Source organism: Hyperoodon ampullatus (genome assembly GCF_949752795.1).
Source record: "Hyperoodon ampullatus genome assembly, chromosome: 8".
Classification (NCBI taxonomy): domain Eukaryota; kingdom Metazoa; phylum Chordata; class Mammalia; order Artiodactyla; family Ziphiidae; genus Hyperoodon; species Hyperoodon ampullatus.
The window spans coordinates 74,213,023-74,232,282 of NC_136921.1; the positions used below are offsets into that span (position 1 = coordinate 74,213,023).

The 19,260-nt window shown below is 41.5% G+C and overlaps 1 protein-coding gene across 1 annotated transcript in view; it reads left to right on the forward strand.

Moving 5' to 3' along the window:
• Positions 1 to 18,196, forward strand: part of UPP2 (uridine phosphorylase 2) — a gene marked incomplete at both ends in the record, with an annotated part of 44,445 nt that extends 26,249 nt beyond the window's left edge. Inside the window, 3 exons of the mRNA XM_079709818.1 lie at positions 2,418 to 2,627; positions 5,177 to 5,323; positions 18,045 to 18,196. Of these exons, the coding sequence (XP_079565944.1) occupies positions 2,418 to 2,627; positions 5,177 to 5,323; positions 18,045 to 18,196 (509 nt within the window). The remainder of the gene's footprint in view (positions 1 to 2,417; positions 2,628 to 5,176; positions 5,324 to 18,044) is intronic.
• Positions 18,197 to 19,260: the final 1,064 nt, after the last annotated feature.

Below are 19,260 nucleotides of genomic sequence, written 5' to 3' on the forward strand. Positions count from 1 at the left end.
AAATACAGACAGGGCATTGTAACTGGAAAGGTTTGGTTGACCGAGTGACAGGACTGAATGAGAATTATAAAAAAAAAAAAAAAAAGGCTGAGATTTTGGTCTTAGAATTACACAGGTGGCTGAGTCATGTTTCACTAGAAACAAACATGTTCAAAAATATCATGCCCTTTCCACAGCTGTGGTACAGGAATAAAGTCCAGCCAAGACCCTCACAGATGGATTAAAGAAGGACATCTATGGATGTCCACCCAGAAAGAGAAGGAGAATGTTAGTTAGCAATCATTATTAGATCAGGCATCCTTCTGGACTGTTGTTTATCCAATATTATCCCAAATAAGCAATAGTAGCGAATGATGCATTTGGGGATGAAATGGATAACACTGTTATTAAGATTGCTCATAATTCTTGAGTTGTGGGATACAAGGATCTGTCTGCATAGCCCATGCCCATGCAATGTACCATCCTGACTGCTGTGGTTGCCCCTTGATATTAACAAGTGTCCAGTGTGGGCAAAGCAACCTGCTGACCATCCAGCTCATGGTCATGGATTCTAGGTCTTTTGTTTGATGGTAACATGATACATACAGCCCATGTAGCACAATGAAGGTCTATGAATTGTGGGAAATTAAAGCAATGTGCTGTTGTGGATTATCCATCATTTTGAAGTTCTGTTCTCATTAAGGACTCTTAGCTTATCAATAAGATGTGTTTGTTTTGTCTTAAAAACATTGATTTGGAGATGAAGGAGGTGTAGCTTGTTGGTTTTTTGGTTTTTGTTTTTTTGCTGATCTTACCACTCTTTAGATGAGCCAACAAAACTTCATGATGATGAGGTACTCAAATAAATAGTGTCTTGGCCTTTAAGAGACTTTAACTGGGATATAAATGCTCTAATGCATCTAAGTATTAGGATGTCATGTGAATAACTTCATTTTTGATTTCCACATTTTCAACTTCCTTCTCAGTCACTTTCCTGTTTTTAGGACACTGTTAATAATTCAAGAAGATATTTGTTTGATTTCTTTAAAAAGTATCTGACTCACCGAGGCTCTATCATCAGAGCCTACCTTGGGTCTCTAGCTGGATCTTCTAAATTAACCCCATGTTGATCCACATTGGAATTTATTAAGAACCCAGAAGGATATGGCTATGCGCTATGGTAGGGGTTGGTAAATTTTTTCTATACAAGGTCAGACAGTAAATATTTTAGGCTTTGCAGGCCATATGGTTTCTGTTGCAACTTCTCAACTCTGTCATTAGAGTGTGGAAGCAATCATAGAAAATATGCAAATGAGTGAATGTGGCTGTGTTCCAATAAAGCTCTATTTACAAAGATGGGCTAGATCTGGTCCATGGATTGTAGTTTGCAGATCTCTGTCTATGGCATCTCTATGGAAACATTCACTCATTCAACAAATTTTTATTGAATACCTATAATGTGATAGGCATAATGCTACTGGGGAGACAACAGTGGACAGACACTGCTCTTGCCTTCATAGAGCCTATGTTTTATCAGGGCAATAGACAAACAAATGAGTAATTATAAAAAATGTGATGAATGTTAGGACAGAGAGAGTCTGGGGCCCTATCAATATATATCCCCTCATCCAGGCTCTAAACAGGAATCAGAATGGGTCAAAAACTAGGTCAAAAGCTGGGCCTGGGAAAATTGAATGTAATGTATCTGTGTTGCCTTTTAATTTTTTCCCCCTCTGTGGATTCAGGTCTTTTGAAGGAAGTGACTTAAGCTGACACCAGAAGAATGAGTTGAAGTTGGTCTGATGAAAGTGTGGGGGGGAGGATGAGGGAACACACCAGGCCAGGGGAATAACAGCTGGCAGAAAATGGTTTCTCAAGTCCCTGAGACTTGAGTTCCTGAGTCCCAGGAGCAAGCCAGACTTTGTAGCAATGGAAGGTCAGCCAAGAGGCCTAATTTACATGGGATGGGAGAGGGGAGGAGGGAATGGATGTAATGAGAATCAAAAGGAAGAGAGGACAGAGATGCAAGGAAATTATAGTAATCAAGGAGTTGCAGAGAAGATTAAATATCAAGTAGTCACATCACTTTATGAAAACTACTTTCTGGCAGGCTCATTTAGTTTATTCCTGACCTACTTTATTCAAATTTGAACCTGAAGGCCAGTACTAATTTGCAGGTCCAAGAGTCATGTTTGTCTTGAAATTTAAACCCCATCACATTGTAAATGTGAATCTGGAAAGCAAGCAAATGTAAATGCCTGTTCAGAATGTTATTATTTAATTGCATTTGGAAAAGAAAATAATTTAAAAGATGAAAATGGGGAGAATCATTAGCAACTAGCATTAATTAATGTTGGCAGAAGAGATTACATACTATGTGTCAAAAGTAAACCTAAGTGACATTCTTCTGTAACCACCTATTTATTCCCACACTGCAGGGATTGCACCGGGGTCTGTTGTAATAACAGATAGAGCCGTAGACTCCTTTTTTAAGCCCCGGTTTGAACAGGTAATCTTGGACAATGTTGTCACCAGAAGTACTGAACTTGACAAAGAACTGGCTGAGGAACTATTCAACTGTAGCAAAGAAATTCCCGACTTCCCAACCCTCATTGGACATACGATGTGTACCTATGATTTTTATGAAGGTGAGAAGAATTTATAAACTGTGAAAGCAGCAGAAAATTGCCAGCAATACTTTGTTATTCAAACCCACAATTTATATTAAAAACTCCACTTTAGAAATTCATAGTTGGGGATTAAAAAAGGAACTGAAACAGCCTTTTCAACTTACTAAAACATAGGAACGTAAGGACATAATAAGCGGCGGAGACACACACATTTTGAGAGTGGGTTTAATCCTCCTAGAACAAATTGGATACTCAAATGCAATTTGTGATGTTAGCAAAATCTTATCTCTGTTGATGCCTTTAATTTAAATCGGAAAAGGGGGATATGCTTCTATGTTTCTTCCATTTTGAGGTACAGTCACCTGTACCTTGGAAGGGATCTGGTACCCAGGAAAGAGTCGGAACCAGGAAATGGGAAGAGATATTTGGGGGAGGAAATCCCAAAGGGATGGGGTAGTCTCAGAGCAGTTCTTTTTTCTCTTGGCCATGAGTAAAATGTCCCCAAATCAAGTTTAGGAACAAAATTGATGGTGACTCCCAAGTAGCAGCTCTTGCCACAAGCGGAGAGGGGCCAGGAGAAAACACCCTCCAGGACAGACCTTGCTCATTCCATAAGAAAGAATCTAACCAGGCTTGGTACCATTCCTTGGAGGCCATTCTAGAAATCTTGCAGTGTAGCTATGTTTGTGTATGTTCATCAAACTACATATTACCTTTTTTTTTTTTTTTTTGTGGTATGCGGGCCCCTCACTGTTGTGGCCTCTCCCGTTGCGGAGCACAGGCTCCGGACTCGCAGGCCCAGCGGCCATGGCTCACGGGCCCAGCCGCTCCGCGGCACGTGGGACCCTCCCAGACTGGGGCACGAACCCGTGTCCCCTGCATCGGCAGGCGGACTCCCAACCACTGCGCCACCAGGGAAGCCCTTACCTCATTTTAAATTATTTTTCTTTTCTTTTCCCTTTGGATCAAGCTTAGACTATTATATTGAATTCTAAACAGTTATATATGGAGATATATTATCTGTAAACATTACTTCAGGTTAGTAAAGGTGTTGTCACCAATATGTGTTATAAAATAGGGGCCACTTTGGGTCTGATAGGGTTGAGACTTTGTCTCAGGCCACTGGCCCCTTCATGGGGAGGGTCACTGACGGGTTTAAGCCAGAACTTGCAAATGGTACCCATTGGAGTCAATGTTTTCTTTGGGCTGCACAGTATTTTTTAGAATATGAATTATTTTGCCAACATTTATAATTTCTGGAGATTTCATATGAAAATCCAGATTTTTGGCTTCTTGAAATAACATAACATTAAAAATATAAAATAATTTATTCATGGCAGCCCTGGCAAGCCTCGGCCCACATCTGGGACTACATTCACTGAAGGTGAGGTGAGGCTGCTCCCTTCCAACAGGTAGACCTCGTTGACATTACCTGCTTAACTTGTGGGACATCTGAGTTTGAATCAGCTAAAATAGCACTGCATTAGAGGTGTTGGCAGGCAGCCTTAAGAAGGAGGGCACAAGGAGAAGCAGACAGCAAGGATGGAAATAGCATGAAAGATAGGGAAAAGGGAAAAAAGAGGAGCTTCCCTGGTGGCACAGTGGTTGAGAGTCTGCCTGCCGATGCAAGGGACACGGGTTCATGCCCCAGTCTGGGAAGATCCCACATGCCGCGGAGCGGCTGGGCCCGTGAGCTATGACCGCTGAGCCTGCGCGTCCGGAGCCTGTGCTCCGCAACGGGAGAGGCCACAGCAGTGAGAGGCCTGCGTACTGCAAAAAAAAAAAAAAAGAGGATTTTGCAATATGGATGGTGACAGAGTCTACTGGCCTCCCTACTTCAAGAGGACGCCCTTGGGGGTGGGGCGCAGTGAAGCCTGTTCCCAGCGCAGCCACGGTGTTGGAGGAGTAACAGCATCAGGCTTTTCTCCACCTCCTTCTGGCCCCACTGGTACAGATGGAATTCAAGTGCTAAGTAAACACCCAGAGCAGCCTAGAAGGGGAAATGTGATCGCAAAAGAATGGCGTGCAGCCTGAGATGTGTGGCAAGGAAAAGGTGGACAAATCGACCATTTGTGTATGGCTACCATGGTCATGATGCACAGACGGAGCTGCAATGTCCAAGCCACCACCCTGATCCTCAAGTAGCTTAGGATCATCACTGGGGCTTGGAGCCTTTTCTTCTTCCCCAGCACCTGTCCCTGGGCCAGCTGCCAGTCGCAGGTGCAACCTGAGATTTTCCTCAAAGGGCAGATCTTCCAGAGACCCTCCAGGTCCTGCTGTCTCTGGGCACAGTGCTGGCTGCTGTGGCCATTCAATGGTCACTTGCCCCAGAGCTGGGGGAGCTCAGTGACATGGAGATTCCTCTCTGTGTGAGACTCTTGAGCTGGGCACAGCCTTGCCCCAGGTCCTTTGATAGGATGATTCAGATGGCCAGATTTATCCTACCTGGGGTGCAAGCCCATGAGTTAGAGTCAGCCACAGAGCACTTGGGCTGACAGCAAGCTTCTTAGTGATGCCACAGCCACTGTGGGACATCAAGTCGCTAAACATTCTCCATTCTCTTTCAGGCCAGGGTCGACTTGATGGAGCGCTGTGCTCCTTTTCCAGAGAAAAGGGGTTAGATTACTTGAAAAGAGCATATAATGCCGGCATCAGGAATATCGAAATGGAATCTACGGTGTTTGCGGCCATGTGTAGACTTTGTGGTCTAAAAGGTAAGACTTTCATGAATGCCTAAGGGTCAAATTCTCCTCTTTCATGAAGTTATTTTCACTCTTCAGGAGAATAAAAAGGAATCCAGCTATATATTACTTTGGGTTGAATGCACGGTTATCTCATAATATCTTGTGAGTGGGCAGGACATTATTTGCTATGCAAATGAGGAAACCAGGCCTCAAGGGTCAAAAGTAAGTTGCCCAAGGTCACCAGCTAGTGGGTTACACAGCCAAGACTTGATAGATTGTTCTGCTTTCTTCATCCTGGTAGTGGATGCTGTTTTCTACTACAATTGAATTTACTGAGACATGACACAAATAAAATATTCCTAAAATAGTCCATCAAAGGACAAAATATCAGTGAAGTAGTGTGTTTTTAAAGTTAATTTACATGCATTTTTGCTTTTCCCAACTTTTTTATTTTGAAAAAAAAATCAATAATACAGAAAAATTGAAAGAATAGTGTGTATGTATATATGTGTGTGTATATATATATATATATATATACACACACATATACACAAACACACCTATTTGCTTTTTTCTCCTGAATCACTGTATATAAATTATTAATATTATGCCACTTAACTCTTGTAACTTAGCATCATTTCCTAAGAATAAGGATGTCCTCCTAATGACCACAATACAAGTATCAAACCAAAAAAATATATATTTAAGAAAAGGAAAAATCATTTCATAATGTCACTTAACATCCATTCCATATTTAAATTTTCTGATTTTCCTAAAAATATCTTTAAAGATTATTTAAATCTAATATTGAATTAACTTCATACACTGTATTGCTTAGTTATTGTATCTCTATACTTTTACATCTAGAATAGTTTCCCTACTTTTCTTTTTTCCCCAGGACAGAGGAATTTTTGAAAAGTTCAGGCAGTTATCTTGTAGAACATCCATGTTCTAGATTTGTCTGTACTTGTCATCATGGGATTTCACTTTATTTCCTGTAAAGCAGAAGTAAAGTCTAGTGGCTTGATTAGATTCAGCTATGTGGTAAGAACACTTCATAGTAATGTAAACTTTCCATTGCACCACATCAGGGAAAGGTAATGTGAAGATATTCCACTGTTAGTAATTTCGAGTTGGATCACTTGGATCAAGGGGTAACTGCCATCTCCCTCCTCTGAAAAATTAATGTTTTCTCTCTCTAAGTAGCAAGTAACCTCTGGGATGATAATCTGGCACTGTGTGAATGAATATCCTGTAACCCAATCGTCTTTTCCCAGTGATTTTAGCATGGAATACAAATGATGATTTTCTAATTCCATCATTCCTCCTACGCTTGTTAGCTACCATTCTTTTAAGAAGAGCCTTTCTTTCTCACACTCTTCTCTCTTTTTTCTTTTTGGTGGCAGGGAATCGTTATTGTTTGGTGGATTTTCTTCAAAGCAGTGTGTTATAAGCAGTTTCTGTCATTATTCTTTTTGATAGTCAAATTATCCCAAATGTGGCCAGGAAGAGCCCCTTCTAGTGCACTCTTTTGTCCTTTTGACATAATTCTCTTAACTCTTGAGAATTTTCTTGCTTTCAGGCACAATGGGATTCTTAGGTACCACTTACACTTTCCTTGCCTCAGGTCTGGGATCAGCCATTTCTCCAAGAATCTCTGCTTCCTTTGGGTGGAGAGTGGCATTAAGAAACCAAATATGTGTGTGGCATGCATTTTTATTTTTGGTGAAATTATTCCAATAGAACCACTAATCTCTGACCAACACCAAGAAAACCTACTGAAGTAAAACATAATTTTCACAAGGACTAATCAATATAACTATTGTTTGTGATTTTAAATTATTTTCATAGTCATCCTCTAGATTAAAAAGCTACAAACAATAGGGGCTTCCCTGGTGGCGCAGTGGTTGAGAGTCCGCCTGCCGATGCAGGGGACACGGGTTCGTGCCCCGGTCTGGGAAGATCCCACATGCCGCGGAGCGGCTGGGCCCGTGAGCCATGGCCGCTGGGCCTGTGCGTCCGGAGCCTGTGCTCCGCAACGGGAGAGGCCACAACAGTGAGAGGCCCACATAACGCAAAAAAAAAAAAAAAAAAAAAAAAAAAAAAAAAAAAAAAAAAAAGCTACAAACAATAAATGCTGGAGAGGGTGTGGAGAAAAGGGAACCCTCTTGCACTGTTGGTGGGAATGTAAATTGATACAGCCACTATGGAGAACAGTATGGAGGCTCCTTAAAAAACTACAAATAGAACTACCATATGACCCAGCAATCCCAGTACTGGGCATATACCCTGAGAAAACCATAATTCAAAAAGAGTTATGTACCAAAATGTTCACTGCAGCTCTATTTACAATAGCCAGGAGATGGAAGCAACCTAAGTGTCCATCATCGGATGAATGGATAAAGAAGATGTGGCACATATATACAATGGAATATTACTCAGCCATAAAAAGAAACGAAATTGAGTTATTTGTAGTGAGGTGGATGGACCTAGAGTCTGTCATACAGAGTGAAGTAAGTCAGAAAGAGAAAGACAAATACCGTATGCTAACACATATATATGGAATCTAAGAAAAAAAAAATGTCATGAAGAACCTAGGGGTAAGATGGGAATAAAGACACAGACCTACCAGAAAATGGACTTGAGGATATGGGGAGGGGGAAGGGTAAGCTGTGACAAAGTGAGAGAGTGGCAATGGACATATATACACTACCAAACGTAAAATAGATAACTAGTGAAGCAGCCGCATAGCACAGGGAGATCAGCTTGGTGCTTTGTGACCACCTAGAGGGGTGGGATAGGGAGGGTGGGAGGGAGGGAGACGCAAGAGGGAAGAGATATGGGAACAAATGTATATGTATAACTGATTCACTTTGTTATAAAGCAGAAACTAACACACCATTGTAAAGCAATTATACTCCAATAAAGATGTTAAAAAAATTCAAGTTTTATTGATGGAAGAGGTAAACCTGCAAAGTTAATTAAATATTCTTTATTAAATTGGGTATGAAAGCCTCAGACCTAAAGCAAAATAGCACCATCTAAAATACTATTTTTGAGTGGGAAGCAGTCCCCAATTATGAACAATGATGTCTAAGAAAATGTTGGAGCAACCTTTTTTAGAATTCATAGTTTTGTTTTTCATACAGCAATTATCTTTTTTTTTTCAGAAAAGAGCCCATAAAATATGTCATCTATCAAACGTGTTTTATAGTGTACCTACTGAGTGCATAGCACAATACAAGAAGCTTGGTTTTAAAATCAGATCTTTGGCTGATAAGATTTGTCTCAATTATTATCTTCCTAAAGAAAGAAGGACTTCTGTGCATCAACCAGTGGCCTGAGCACCCAAGCACTAGGGACACAGCAGAGGATGACACACACAGAATCTCTGCCCTTGCGGAGTCTAGCGGGGAGGCAAACAACAACAACAGAGAGCAATCTATAATAATATGGTAATATGTTAGATGCTGAGGACCATGATGGTGAGAAATAAGGCAGGGAAAGGGCACAGGGACAACCAAGGTAGGAAGTAAAACCATACATTAAAATAGGGAAGGGTACACAGAGAAGGTGCCATTTAGGAACATGCCACGTGGGTGTCTGGGCAAAAGGAGTCCAGGAAATGCAAATCTAAGGCTACCAGGCAGGAGCATTCAGAGTGTGATGGAGAAACAGGGAGACCAGTGTGTCTGGAGGGGAGTGACAGCAGTGGAGAGGGTAGGAGATGGAGGGAGTATGGACTGTGTGGTCCCTATGAGAACTGTGACTTTCACTCTGAGAGATATGAGAAGTCATTGCTTTGAATAGAGAGGTGACGGGATGTGGCTTGCGTTGGAACAGGAGCACACTGGCTGCTGATCTGGGAAGAGCCTACTGGGGTTAAGGGCACAAGCAGGGAGAGAAGTAAGAGGGCTGATACAGTAGTATAGGGAGAGATGATAGACCAGTACAACAACAGTGGAGGAGGTGAGAAGCAGTCATATGCTAGATACGTCGTGAAGGCAAATCCAACAGGATTTGTCGACAATTTTTTTTTTTTTTCTTTTTTTTTCTTTTTTTTTTTTTTTCTTTTTTAGCAGTATGCGGGCCTCTCCCGTTGCGGAGCACAGGCTCCGGACGCGCAGGCTCAGCGGCCATGGCTCACGGGCCCAGCCGCTCCGCGGCATGTGGGATCCTCCCGGACCGGGGCACGAACCCACGTCCCCTGCACCGGCAGGCGGACCCTCAACCACTGCGCCACCAGGGAAGCCCTCGACAATTTGATGTGAATTTGGAGAGAAACGCAAGTGAAAAACGATTTCCAGGTTTTTGGCCTGAACAGCTGGAAGGATGGAGTTATCACAGTTGGGATAGAAAAAATTGGGTGAGGATTTGGCAGTACTGTAGTAGACATCAAATAGAGGCGAAGTAAGCAGGTGGATTTATGAATCTGGAGTTTAGGTGAGAAATTTGGACTGGGGAAGTAAAATTGGAAGTTGACAGCATATAGATGGCATTTAAAGCCATGTAACAAATGAGATGACAAAGTGCCTGAGTGTAGAAACGGATGAAAAAGTCAGGGGAGGTGAGGGAGATCCAGCAGAAACTAAGGAAGAGTCGTCAGTGCAATTGGCAGTAATCCTGGAGAGTCTAGTGTCCCAGCCCCAAAGAAGAAATCTTCAAAGAAGTAAAGAATTACAGCCCAGTAATGCCTTATTTGATCACAAGTGGAACCTTAATTCTAATACTTGTCCTTATTGTCAATCAATTTTAATATACAAAACTACAAACAAAATGTATGCGGTAACATTTTAGAAAGGAGTTATAGGTCACAAGAAGAGATTAATTGTAGAACCACTACTCTCATCTCAGAATGAATGTACACACAAATCCTTGTAACATATGAGTAAAGGATGCAAGTGCATCCTTGTCCTCTTTAGAAGACCATCATTAAGACCTCCTTTCAGGGAAACAATAGCATCTGCTTTTCTCTCCACAAGTTAGTGGGAGTGGGAGCCCCAGCGGCGGGCAGCTTGCCCTTTCCTGAGCAGCAGCCTAACCAGCACATGACCTGCAGGAACACCTGGATTCAGATATTTCTGCTCCAGGAAATGTTTCCTCACATTTCTTTCTTATGGAAACAGCAAGCAGTCACTTGAGTCATGGCTCCACCTGATATGCAGATGGAGGAAAATTTGGTAACCAGTTTAGTCAAACATAAAATGCCACGTCACGAACTGCTGCCCTGATGTAAGTTTAGTGATGACCATCAGTTCTTTCTTAAGAGGCAGCCAGAGAGAGTTCTAGGCTTGTGAGCCCCGGACCCTAGTCTTTCTCTCTTTGAGGGTGTTGCCAAAACCTCAGCGACATTATTCTGTTATGAGGGATTTTTTTTGTCCTTGCCACGAATCCTTGTGACCTTGCTTTCTCTGCCAGCTGCAGGTACCTTCCTGGACTCTGTCTTCTCTAGCTTGCCCCATGCTGCTTTTTCCTTTTTCTGCTGCTATTGGAGCTGTTGGTAGCTGATTTCAGCCTGCCAACAGCTCTCTTCCAGGCCACTGCTGCAGCCTTTCCACTGAGCAGACGACCCCTTCTGGGCTGTCAACATTCACACTAAAGGTTGTATCTGTAACTCTGTAATTCTGTAGTTCTTGGGAGTATTTCTGTCCAAATTTCTTCATGGTGACAGGGACTCTTTATCTACCTCAGACACCATTTCCAAAGGTGTACTCCTGGTACAGGAAGATCAACACCTGGAAGATCAACCACCAAGGAAACAGACAAAAAACCCCATGCATATGATGCTACCATGTTCCTATCTTTCATCCCCACTTCATTATATCCTTCCGCAAAAGCAGTGAAGCTTGGAAAAGCTCTGTATGAGGTAGAAAAGCTTGCTTTGGGGAAGGGCTGAGAGAGACTTCACAAGCAGCTGTTTTAACATACTTATTAGGGAGGTTATATACCAATGGTAAGTGACACTGGAAAATGTGTTTCATCTGGCACCGAAAGCTCAGGGCTCCCAGGCCTAGTGCCCCTCCCCCTCAATCCCTCTCCCACTGACAGCAATGGCCCTTTCCACCCAGTCTCTCCAGACAGCCTTCTCTAATGGTCTTTTTATGTCCCTTTAATACTACCAGATGACTGGATAGCCAATCTGACTTCATACTAAGGCAATGCTGGCTAATAAATAACAACTTTTTATTTAAACAAGAGTCTTCTAGAGGCTCATTGTCCTAACTCAGAGGAGTCAGTCATTGACTTTGGACCGTTGCAAAAACAGATCTTTCTGCATTCACCTGGGACCACATGGATTACCACTTCTTATCTTTATGATTAATATAAGATCTCACCATAAGTCTCACTTCATCAGAGAAGTTTTGCATGACTACCTAAACTAAACTCACTCACATTCATTCTACTTACTCACTCATTCACTCATTCCACTTCATTTCTCTGCATCACATTTATCACTATACCAGACTACATTTCTGTTTTCTTTATATATTAACTTACATAGTATTTTACATGTATTAATGCATGGGGGTATGTATTTAGCATCTCTCTCCATTACAGTATAAGTAGCATGAGAACAGGGACCTTGTTTGTCTTTTTTTTGCTATATCTCTAGCACTTAGAATAATATCTGCCATATGGGCATTCAATAAATATTTACTAAATGAATGAACAAATGAGTGAACAGAATGACCACTCAACCCCTACTGACCGTGGAAGACGGCTATAACAAATTCAACTGGTTCCTTCATTACCCAGCTACATTTATGGCTTGGAATTTTCTAAAGGACTTTGGAGTGCCACATAACTGTCCAACTAGGAAGAGGCAAAGCCTTAAAGTTAAGCCTCCCTTTGCTGTAAGTTTCATACAATACTTCTGCTACAGCTGTAGCCCTTGGATCTCCTGATATTTGATAGGTGGACAAACTGCTTGAAATGGGGCCACGGACACCCCTAAGTCACTACTGTTATCCTGATCTCATTATCCTGAAAAATAATAGTGGGAATCCATTGTTGCTTTAACAAAGATTTGGGTGAGGGAAATAGTGGCCATCACAGAATTATTCTACCTTAAAAGGCTGAACCTTCAGAACAAGGTAAACCCACTTTACAATGCTGTATGAATGCATTCATCTATGGTTTTATAATATGCATACATCTGTCCCTCTCTTAAAGCAAAATCTACTTTAATTAAACCCCTAACATTCTGATTAAAGATGTTAATCCTTTTGCACTGTGAACTTGTGATAAGTACGTTCAATTTTTATCCATCTTTAAAAGACAGTGCCTGCTGCCTTTTGACACACGCTTGCTTGCATGGCAATATACGAAACATAATATTTATCCAAGATTAGTTCCACTTAAATCTTTGTCTTTAGTTGTTGGCAGCACTCACAGTGGGTTTTCTTTAAGGGTAATGGAAGAATTCAGTGTTATTTCTTTTGACAGATACTGGGAACTTTGGGAATTTATTCAGTCTTCATAATATTACAGCTCAGTGAAAGGGAGCAGAATCTGGCTTTAGTTCCATTTTATATTCTTCTGCTAGTCCCAGAAATGAAGGCTATTGGGCTCTGGGAACTGCAGGATGATCACTGATAAAGTAAAAAAGATATTACAACAAGGATTAAAGATTATACTCAGTCTGGAACTGGACCGTTTCTTAACTCAAAAATGAGGAAAATTGGGGTTTTGAAATATTATTACACAAAGGCAAAAGGCAACCCATTGCAGCTCTTCACCCTCACAGTATCTCCTGAGAGATACTGTGGCTCAGAGAGGTTAAATAACTTTCCCAAGTTCTCACAGTAAATAAGAAGTAGCTGGACTGGAACTGGAACGGAGCTCTGTCTGACTTGAGGTCCTTGTGCACCATGCCCTGCTGTGTCTTCCCAGCAGCCTCCCATGGATGCACAAAGTTCAGATCTCTATTCAGAGGAACCAAACAAACAAACAAACAAAAACAACTGCAGGTTTTTCTATCTTAAAAGTTAGCTGTGCTACTTTAGAAAGAAAGCACACCCCCTAAGGGCTAACCACATACCAAGATGGTTAGTGTTGGAATCAAATAAAGCATTACATTGATACTTATTCAGTAGTATGCACAGTTATTATTTTACCAAGAAAATAAGTCAGTGTGTCTGGGAAATCAGGCATAAATGGTTAAGTAATTCATTTATTACGCTTATAAAGACAGGATTTTAAAAAATTGTTTCTTCTTGCTTTGCTGGTTTTTACATATTTTAAATCAAGGTCAGTGTCTAGAGTTTTGTTTGATTCATTTTAATTCTACTCTCCTGTCCTCTATCCTACTCCTGCCTTCCTGTACCAACACACTCACACGTTAGAGAATGATTTGGGGCCACAGATTCAACTTTTTGTGTGTTGGCATTACCTGTGACCCGCCTCTTCCCTCCTGTGACCCCAGTGGGGCTCCCTGGGTTCTCCCTGTTGGAGCCTCCACCCCTAGCACAGCAGGCACATCCTCTGCCCATCCTGACACATCTCTGGTTGGAGGTTCAGCATCCAGCAGAAGCGCAAGTCCCCAAGTTTGCAGCTGGACTTCCTGGAGATGAAAGCATGGTCCTCATACCAAGATAATGTGAGGCACAGAAGCTGAGCAAGACTTTTGAGGTCCAACCTGCTCCTTTCTCAGAGAATGAAATAAGACCCAGAGAGTAAAAAGTGACCTAAGGAAACACAGCCAGATCAAAATGAAGATGGACTAGCCCTGTTATCTCCTGCCTCCTCACCCCCATTCCCGGCACTATTCCATAGGTATAAAAGAGTATCATATTTATCCATCGACAGATTGCTTATACTTTCTCCTTTTTCTAAAAGGCATTAGCAGCAGCTTTCAATAAAAGATGAATGTATAAATAATTTAAGCAAAGGTAAAGAGAATAAGAGGCATGTATTTAAGGGAGTGGATGGGGAGTTCTCAATATCAAAGAGCTACCTGGTAGGGCAACACTAAATCTAAATACTTAGATTTAGTTCTGAGTTTCCTAGAGGCCAAGTTGAAAATGGAAACACTTTGAGTTACACAGCTCTCATTATCTTATAAAGAAAGCATTTAAGGTTTGTCATAAAAACGTTATCCAAATGTTAAACTTAAGTGAAATTATCAGCTATATTACATCAACAGTGTCTTTACTAACACTTTTATAAAAGATATGGGACAATTTTTGATAGAGTTAATGCTAAATCTTGGTTCTCTGGGAACCTAAAGTACTAGGGTGCAGGTATGAACATTTGCTTTAATTTGATTTAATTCAGGATAGAGTTTAAAGTCTTTAAAGCAATAGCTGTCAAATATCAATGTGCAAATAATTTAACTGAGTTTTTTAAAAAAAATACAGATTAACTGCCCTTTCTTATTCCTCACTCCTTTTTCTGTATGTCTGTGATAAAGCCTAAAAATCTGCATTATTAACAAGCTCTGGTTCTGACGCAAGTGACCAGTGGAGCACATTTTCAGAAATGCCAGTCTAGATGAACAACTTGTTCCTATGCTCCTTAGCTTTGATCAGATCCTTTGAATATAAATTTTCTCCACTTGGTTTTTGATTAGCAGTCAACAGCCTGAGATAGACGTCTCAGAGAAGACAGAGGATGTGCAAAGGTTCTGGGTTGTTGAGGTTTCTGTGTTTTATATACCAGGCACCCAGGGAATAAAGATGGGGTCTGCCTAAAAAGCTCAAACCTTGAGAAGTGAAGGGCTCCCTGTAAAGGGCCGGGGAGAGGTGGGAGAGGAGCAGTCCTAAGGGCCAGGCTGGAAACTCCAAAGCCAACCTTTGCTGCTTTGCCATTTTCTGAGACCCAGCCCTGTTTGGTTCTGCTGTGCACAGGGAGTTTCTGCCTCACATTGCTGCCTTTGCCTACAATTCATGGGAAAACCTTCCTGGAACTCCATTCTGAATCACAGAGGTGGGGCTAAAGCAGGGATCCATGGGGGACCATAGATTTCTAATAATTCAGGGTGGGCTTCAGCAGCCCTGAAACCCTTGAAATTATATACAATATTTTGTGTGTATGTGCATATGTGTATTTTTGTGAAAAGAGGTTGCAGTTAACAACTTTCATCAGATTTGCAAAGGGAACAAAAACAATCAAAGAGGTAGAATCACTGGGAGTTCCTGGTGGCCGAGGGTACAATGAGCTTCACGTTAACACTGGTGTGTTCCCATCCCATTGCAGCCTGAGGTCAGTTAGCTGACAACCTCCTTGGTGACAGCTAGGTCACTGAATGCCTCTCTGCAGGAGCCATCCTCCCTGCCCAACCTGAGGATTATGGTAGCAAAGCTGTCAGGCTTAACTTTGACAAACTGTTTTGGGTAAATTAATTGCTTGTGGAAATAGTAATTTTAGACGACAAGATTATTACAGTCTGCTTGTTAATGGGTCCTCCAGCATCAAGAAAACACCACTGAGATTGCGACAACCTGTTCTTGTCCCTCTTTGGCCTCACCCTTGAAATAGCCAGAGAAGACGTTAAGTCAAGTCAGCTCCCGCTCCTTGACAAGCACAGAGCATTTGTTTCCTTTTATCCTTCTGCCAAGTGAAGGATTAGAGAAGGACTTTCATCTTTTCCCTGCTACCACCAGCTCATGTCAGCCGTCACAGACTTGCTGATTATTAACTTGAAAAGCCGAGGAAGTTTCTAGCTCTTCCATTTACTTGTTTACCTGTTGGGCGAACTTGCTTTACAACTGAATGAGTTTTGAATAAACAGGGTCCTAGGTGATGAAAATACTTGACTCAGCTCAAGTTGGATATTTTCAATTGCTGTTCAGTTCACTGAACAGGAGGGTCAGTTTAACTGATCGGTCAGGGCATGTCTGCCTTGTGGTTCGCCATGTGCAGAGGAGGAGGGATGGGAGGTAGAGGAGTCTTCTCAGCAGTTTATGAAGCTGGGAATTGATTGGCTATTTACTAGCTGTGTCCTACTGGGCCATTTGACCTCCCTAAGCCCTCATTTCATCATTTGTCCAAAGGGATAAAAATAATAGCTAGGTCATGGCACAGTTATGAAGTCTAAATGGTATCATAAATACCCAGCATATAGCAAGAGCTAAACCAAACAAAAAAGATAGCAACTATTATAATTACAGTCCATTTATCCTTCTCAAATCCAGAAGTCTGAGATAGTGCAGAAGTCAAAGAAATAAATATCACACTCACACCCAACTTTATCTTCATGACCTCAAAGCTTGTGACTGTAGCTACATCTAATCCCAGATCTGCTGAAATCCTTTTTAAAATGATACAGATAAAGATAGAGATGGTGACACTGCTATCAATTCAAAGTGGTTGTTACTGATTTCAATATGTATAACCACATTCCTTGAAATCAAAGATTTCATGTGAAACTGATGATAAAGAATTTGCAGGGGACCCAATGTCTTTCTCTTGTTCTTGCTGGAACAAACCAAAGACGCTGCTTTTATGGTGTGTTTTCAAAAATGAGAATTTCATTTTTTTTAAAAGAAAGATGTTTGCTCTTTCCCCCTAGTTCTGTAACTATCACAAGATTTTGTACTCATTCTTTAGAAACTAAATGCTAATGAATGTGCTCCTTCATGGAGCTGATTCTTTTTTTTTTTTTTTTTTTTTGGTTCGCGGGCCTCTCACTGTCGTGGCCTCTCCTGCTGCGGAGCACAGGCTCCAGACGCGCAGGCCCAGCGGCCATGGCTCACGGGCCCAGCCGCTCCACGGCATGTGGGATCCTCCCGGACCGGGGCACGAACCCGTGTCCCCTGCATCGGCAGGCGGACTCCCAACCACTGTGCCACCAGGGAAGCCCGGAGCTGATTCTTAAGCATATCATTTATGCATATCATTTCATTTAAGCATATCATTTCATTTTTTTTCTCAGATATCAAAAGAGTCAGTACTCGCCTTTATTGCTATTTCCCAAAGTTAGTGGTCATATCTCTTCTTTATTTATTTCCCTCTCCAGTAGGCAAACTCAAACACTGCACCAAGGAGTAAAATGTCATCTCAGGAAAAAAATGGCTAGCTCTCTAGTTATATCCTGAAGTAAGAAAGGCCTGCTTGACGTAGAGAATGGACTTGAGGATGTGGGGAGTGGGAAGGGTAAGCTGGGACAAAGTGAGAGAGTGGCATGGACATATATACACTACCAAATGTAAAACAGATAGCTAGAGGGAAGCAGCCGCATAGCACAGGGAGATCAGCTCGGTGCTTTGTGACCCCCTAGAGGGGTGGGATAGGGAGGGTGGGAGGGAGATGCAAGAGGGAAGAGATATGGGGATATATGTATATGTTTAGCTGATTCACTTTGTTATAAAGCAGAAACTAACACACCATTGTAAAGCAGTTATACTCCAATAAAGATGTTAAAAAAAAGAAAAAGAAAATCCTGCTCTAAGAATTGGAAATGGGACAGAAAGCTGGAGGTTTGTGTATCTTGGATGGCAAAGATCCCTCCTTGTTCTTATCTTGAACACAAACCTTTTCTAAGCCTTAATGTAGCCAATTATAGGGGAAAGGAGAAGGGAGAGTGCTGAAAATTATTTCAATTAACTTATTTAGGTGGAGTGTTTGGTGGGAGTCCACAGAAATATGAATTATAATTCATATGGAAGTCTGGAAGGTTCAGTGGATTGCATTTACGTAACAGGGAAAACAACACAAAGTACATGTGCTAGGGACACGGGGATGTCTGGTTAATGTTTCTATACAAAAGATAAACCCATTTGTTTGGTAATGGTCTTATTTGCTCTTCTAGCTGCTGTGGTCTGTGTGACACTTCTCAACAGACTTGAATGTGACCAGATCAACTCTCCCCATGATGTTCTGGTGGAGTACCAGAAACGGCCTCAGCTCCTAATCTCCAGATTCATCAAACGGCGGCTTGGACTTCGTGACCAGACATCATAGCTGGGCAGCCCAATCCTTCCCTGCAAGTTTGTAGTTCCAGTCGTAATGTTGAAGTCATATATTATTTGTGGCATTTTTATATAGTTCTCATCCACATGCTAAAATCATAATTGAATGATTTTATACAACCCTTTCTCTTAAAAAAAGAATTTATTGTAAAAGAGTTTAATAACTTACATTAAATTAAATTCAAATTTCATTTTAGAATGAGTTAGCTAAGTCAGTCTAATAATTAAAACTGTAAAACTCCTGTACTGTGACATTTGGAGTTTCATATGCAGCATTAATTAGGTTCACATCAAAATAGATCAACCACTTGTGGATACAGTTACCCGTCACTCTGTTTCTGAAACTAATCCAGAAATTCATGTTAGAACGTTGTCAGGCACTTCTAGATGTTGGACAAGTGACAGAAATTGATCATGCATATTCAAAATATTTACAGAAAAAAAGTGTCAGTGTAATGTAGGTCTATATGAAAAAGCTACACTTAGGGAAACGTGACCATACTTCTTTTTTTTCCCCTGCAGGATTTCAGTGCACCATGTAATAGGGTTAGAGGCTTAGGTTTGCCCATGTTTGTGATTTTATCACAAAAAGTAACAACTCTAGATCACACGTTGATTTTCAAATGAAAACCCTTGGAAATGCAAAGAAAGATCTTCATTTTTCTTCAGAAATCACAAATGATTAAATCACCTTCTAGCAATTTTTTTTTCTTTTAAGGAAATGCATTTTGAAGAGCCTGTATTTTTTTTTTTTTTTTTTTTTTTTTTTGGCGGTACGCGGGCCTCTCACTGTTGTGGTCTCTCCCGTTGCGGAGCACAGGCTCCGGACGCGCAGGCTCAGTGGCCGTGGCTCACGGGCCTAGCTGCTCCGCAGCATGTGGGATCTTCCGGGACAGGGGCACGAACCCGTGTCCCCTGCATCAGCAGGCAGACTCTCAACCACTGCACCACCAGGGAAGCCCAAGGCTGTATTTTTAAAATTTCATTTCAATATTAACCTCATAGGCTGAGGAATTAATAACAAGTGAATTTAGACCTGAGTTCAAGATGTTAAAG